This window comes from Mercurialis annua, linkage group LG1-X, assembly GCF_937616625.2.
Source record: "Mercurialis annua linkage group LG1-X, ddMerAnnu1.2, whole genome shotgun sequence".
Classification (NCBI taxonomy): Eukaryota; Viridiplantae; Streptophyta; class Magnoliopsida; order Malpighiales; family Euphorbiaceae; genus Mercurialis; species Mercurialis annua.
In genome coordinates this window covers 4,495,853-4,501,012 of record NC_065570.1, presented here as the reverse complement: position 1 = coordinate 4,501,012, position 5,160 = coordinate 4,495,853, and the positions used below count along the sequence as shown (strand labels likewise).

The 5,160-nt window shown below is 33.8% G+C and overlaps 1 protein-coding gene across 3 annotated transcripts; it reads left to right on the top strand.

Moving 5' to 3' along the window:
• The first annotated feature begins 286 nt into the window (after positions 1-286).
• On the top strand, positions 287-4,642 carry LOC126665101 (uncharacterized). Of its 3 annotated transcripts, none has more exons than XM_050357805.2 (8): positions 287-487; positions 1,645-1,843; positions 1,958-2,067; positions 2,160-2,343; positions 2,718-2,936; positions 3,648-3,719; positions 3,835-3,892; positions 4,110-4,642. In XM_050357805.2, exons 2-8 carry the CDS (start codon positions 1,664-1,666, stop codon positions 4,241-4,243), a joined length of 957 nt encoding a protein of 318 aa, XP_050213762.1. In that variant the 5' UTR covers positions 287-487; positions 1,645-1,663; the 3' UTR covers positions 4,244-4,642. The 3 variants fall into 3 exon arrangements, with proteins under 3 accessions (XP_050213762.1, XP_050213761.1, XP_050213759.1); XM_050357804.2 differs by having other exon boundaries at positions 1,641-1,843; XM_050357802.2 differs by lacking the exon at positions 287-487 and having other exon boundaries at positions 508-1,843.
• Positions 4,643-5,160: the final 518 nt, after the last annotated feature.

The window sequence follows — 5,160 nt, the reverse complement described above, 5'->3', positions numbered from 1 at the left end:
TAAGTCACCAAGAGTAAATAAGAAATGATTCGAAATTTATTAAAAATAAAAATGTCTAATTGAAAAATAAAATAGTGTGACGTGAATTTTTATGTAATTTTCTCTTAAAACTAATAACTTTTTTTTTTGACAATTAATAATAACTTAATATATAACACCATCGATTAAAAAAAAATTAAAATAATATATATATATATATATATTTATTATCGCACAACATATAATCTTTTTTCACTGGATGATATTTGGACCAAACTAAAAAGTAAGATGGTTTATTTGCAGTTTCACCTAATTTAATTTAATTTAATTGAGATTACATGAGCAGCAAATGCAATTTATTAATCTTTTCGTCAGGGTTTTAGTTCCCGCTCAAAAGACTGAAAATCCGGTGAAGGAGAGTTTTTTTATTTCCGATTTTATATAGAAAGCTCAGCCAGTAAAACATTAATTTGCCGGAAAGTAATAAATTATTACAACAAGTCCACTGGTACTGATTCCTGTTTTTTTTCTTTTTTTCTTTATATATTTGAAGAATTATTGCTCGCACTTTCTGTTTGTTTCTCTAGAAAATACAGTACAGGGGTTGACAAAACCTTTATTGATAAAATGCCACAGTTTGTTTCAGTTCTGAGATCATAAAAAGAATTTTGTCTTGAGTAAGGGCTTTGAATGTGGGTTTTGATTAGGGTTTTTGGTGGGAACACGTAAAAATGTGCACGTTTTGTATATACATCACCATTTTTTATGAAAATGCATTAAAAAAATTATGTTATGAGAGAGAGAGAATCCATGTCTGTTTGTGGGTTGCCTAGAATATTGGGGACAGGCTTGACCCACTTGTTTATTTGTGCTTTCAATGGTTGAAAACAATATAATATTAGCATAGTAGAGTTTGCATATATGATTGCCTTGTTAATAAATTTGATAGCAGTCGTTAATTTTTATTGCGTTGAGGTGTTGAACTTTATGGAAAACCATTGGGTTATGTGGTTTTATTGAGCTCGTGAATGAATTTTTCGATTTCGATGACAATTTTACGGTTTCTACATTTTATCTACCTTATGTTTGCTAATATCATTGATACAAATTTTATGTTTTTATGTTCCTTTCCTGGATTTGTCACTGCATAATTTTCACATTCCAAATAAAGACTTTTGACAATTTTTTTGTTTCTTTTGTGGTCCCCTAGTTGTGGAAATTCAAGGTTATTGATTTTTGATAAGATTATTGTTATTCCTATATTCTACATGATATACCCTTGTGTTTGGAATTTGGAAATCTACAAGAAATTCAGTTTGATGGATAATTGTAATTTGGTTCATTTTAGTTCAAAAACCTTTACTACTGGCAAGGAGTTATTAAAATGAGTGATGCAAGCATGAATATAATTTCAGCTCATTACATGATTATGTATTGAGTTAAACTATGGCTGGTTGAGTAGCATGTGTCCTTGCCTTTGGAGTGAGACATTGTTCATACTTTGTAAGTGCATATTTACCTTTCTGCATTGAATGCTAATCAACTTCCAGTCTGATTAGATAAATATCCACTGGTCTCATTTTATTGGAAAGTCCAATTAGTATTGGCAGGGATGTCTCATATTGAACATAATAAGCATTAGTTTCAAATGTTGATGTTAGGAAGTTGTGGGAAAATTATAACAATGCAAGACTTAAAGAGTCCTCCATATGGCCACAGTTCTGCGACTCCAAGAATGGTTGTGGTGAAAGAACCTTTTAAAAGAGTTGAAATGGATTTTAAGTTTCAAATCCACAGTCTGGAAACAGAGGCATACTCTTCTCTTTTGAGGGCTTTCATTGCTCAATCTGATCTGCTTTCCTGGGTAAAGCCTAATTATGCCAAGTTTTGCCATATATATTTTTCTTATCTTTCAGAACTTATATGAGGCTTTTGGTTGATTTTGTTTGTCTTTCTGATGTCCTTGTTATTCTTATAGGCCAAGGAGGAGCTTATAACTGAGCTGAGAAAGGAACTCAATGTCACAGATACTGAACACAGTCAGCTGCTTACGAGAATCAATTCAGACAAGTCGATAAAAAGGATAAGGTTTTGCTGGCGCATTTACACATGATAATCTCAAGTTTATGAGAATTGAGTATGCTGATGACCTCATTACCAATTTCCATTATTCTATGCAGGAAATGGCGAAATAGTGCTCACGAGTCTGTCTCTACTAAAGTGAATGCTCCTGATCTTGCTACTAATTTAGTGGGCAATGCTCCCCCCAAAAAAATGAAGGCTCCTTGTCCTTCTCTTTCGAGATCTCTAAAATATATTCCTCAGCATCAACCTTGTGCAGCAACAATGCGTTCTGCGGCACAAGTAAATACTCATTGCACCTCATAAAGAATGCTCATCCTTGTTATATGTTATGTGTAAATTACTTGTTAAAGACATTGTGGGAAATAATTTAGGGGTGGTTATAATAATTTAAGACTCAAATCTTGATACTTCTATCTGATAGCATGATGAGTATTGTATAGAGATCCTTAGAACTAAAGGTTGTTTGAATTTCCCTTTGTTCTTTTTGATATCAAACTTACTTGGATACACACCTGATTAGATGCAGAGCATGTCATAGGATTTTTTTAGCTAGGTTTCTGCCTTTGTTTTGGGCTTATTTAATCAATATCACACCGCATCTTGTATGTTATTTTTTCTTGGATTTTTAGCAAGTATATATTTTTTGGCTGCAGGATCACTTCAGGGATAATAAACAACATGGTGAAACAGCAACACTCCCTCCAGTGACTTTGAAGATAGTTTCTCATAATTTTGAAGCGCCTGTTATTAACAAAGACATAACATCATTACAGTCTCATACCAAAAATAGCTTCCACACATCTGATGCTGATAAATTCAAGAATTCATCTGAAACTATTGTGATGCGCCCAACAAATGCGGTACTTCACGAGGTGAGGCAGTTTTATTTTTGCTGGGTTGCGTAAATTTATCCACTTATGCTGATACTGGATTACTTGTGCTTTGGTGGCTTACTCTAAAATATAGCATGTAAAAAAGTGACGGTTGGCTACTGTAGATATGTATCTTTTAACTGGTATTTAGGCTGTAGGTATATGCTCCAAAAGGGTGGCAAGAAACTTACTGGCTCGTGGAAGTGTAACTAAGGTTGAACAAATCGATGATATTATGAGAAAGGATCTAGAGGTAGAAATCTTTCAGTAGATGTATGATTCTGTAAGTTTGAATTGGTGGTCCGTGGTCATGATATAAGTTGTAACATATGCATCCTGTTGCTACTGGATTTTAACTTTATTTGGTTTTAGCATAGTTGAGACTGAGAGAAAAGGAACCGTAAGCTGGAAAGCTGCAGTTCTTTTTGCGTCAGGTTTAAGGAACATATAAGAAAATCATGGAATTCGACAATCTGGATTTAGAGATTCATTTAAACCTTTGGTTACATTTGGATTTCATCTATGGACCTGTTCTGTCAATCTGTCATCTATGGTTGTTTTAGCGTATCTATGATCTACGTCTTATGGATGATAGTTGTGCATGGGTTTGCACCTAGTATCTAAGTAGTTCAGACAGTTTTTAAGCTGCTCTTGATGCTTTATGTTAACTTGTAGTTTTCTCCTGAAAACTGAAACCTTTGTGTCTATCAGGCTAAGATGATGGCATGTGGTAGCAAAAATCCCAACCCTGCTCAAGTTGAGAAGGCAATGTTAATACTGAATGTAAGTTCATCTTTATGGTTTTCACCATTAACATAAATAATTTTCTTTAGAGTAAGTGCTCTGAATTGCCTGTTTATAATAATGACTAAGGCTGTGAATCTGCATCCTGATGTAGGAGCATGAGAAAGATATCCTCCGGGCACTTAATAAACTCACCAAGATGACCGATCAGGGTGAGTTCCTTTTTTATATAAAATGAGTATTAATAGTTACCTTGTTTTGGAATATGAGATATTAATGTTAGAATGAAAGCGAGATTTGGTGTCTAGAAGTTTGGGCTAGTTATGTATAGCAAAACCGTCAAATTTCAAGAGTTTTCCTACTGGGAACAGATTCTAATTTCTAGCTGCGTAACCTATATCTAAACCGTGCAAATATTTATTTCTGTAGATGATTCTTCAAAATTGCCACCCTTTGCGCATCAGGAGCTTCAGGGAAATAGACACAGAATGTTGAAGAACGGCGAGTTCCATGGACAACCCAGGAGGTTGCATGGCTATTATGGACATAATCAAGGTTATTAGCAGACCTATTCTGACACAGTGGATTTTGAAGTACAGGTTGGCGAGGAGACTTCTCGACTGGATCAGGTTTTTGAATGACAAATCCAGCAATGTAAAAATTCAGTAGTTACTCTGCTAACATGGAAAACATCTACGCATACAAATGGTAGGATATTGCTCTTTTTTAGTATTAGGCATTTTGTTCCTCCAAGTGATGCTCTTTTTATAATATTAGGCATTTTGGGGGTTTTGACTGAAGTGTTCGATCGATCAACTAATCACTTTGAAAATCTTTCAGAAATTCTTACAGGCATGAAATGTTTCACTTGTTAGTAATTGTCTAATTGATGATAGTCTGGTACAATTTTGTTTTGCAACAGTGAGCTGCATTTCAATATGGAATTTCTTTTATTACAGTTGGATTAGACCAGGTAACTTCATGCCTGAATTCTTTTTTTTTTAATTTTTGAAATTGAGAAATTAAATAAGCATTACATAATGAAGAGGTAAGCTATATTGCACAGGAACCCCGTAGAGGGCTACTTTTAGACGTTTGTTTTTGTTTTTAGAAACGCTTTCGAAACTCAAAAAACTTTACATTATTAAATCATTAAAAATATCATTTCGCCGTTAAATAAGCATCGCATTATAAAGAGGTAAGCATTAAGATTTGAGAGATGTGAATGCATGAGTGAACACTTTGATTTGACATATCAAGGATAGGCTTCCCTCAAAGTCATGAAATGCTAACATTAGAAGTGTTTGCATGTGTACAAACACTTTTGCATTGGTTTGATAGAGTATTATTTCTTTAAAACTCAAGGGTTAGTGACATAAGAATTGCTTAGACTTTTAAAATTGATCAACTATGCGTTGTAGCTGAAAGATGCACTTTTGATTAAGTTTAGAAATTCCTGAAAACTTCATTCTTACTTAAA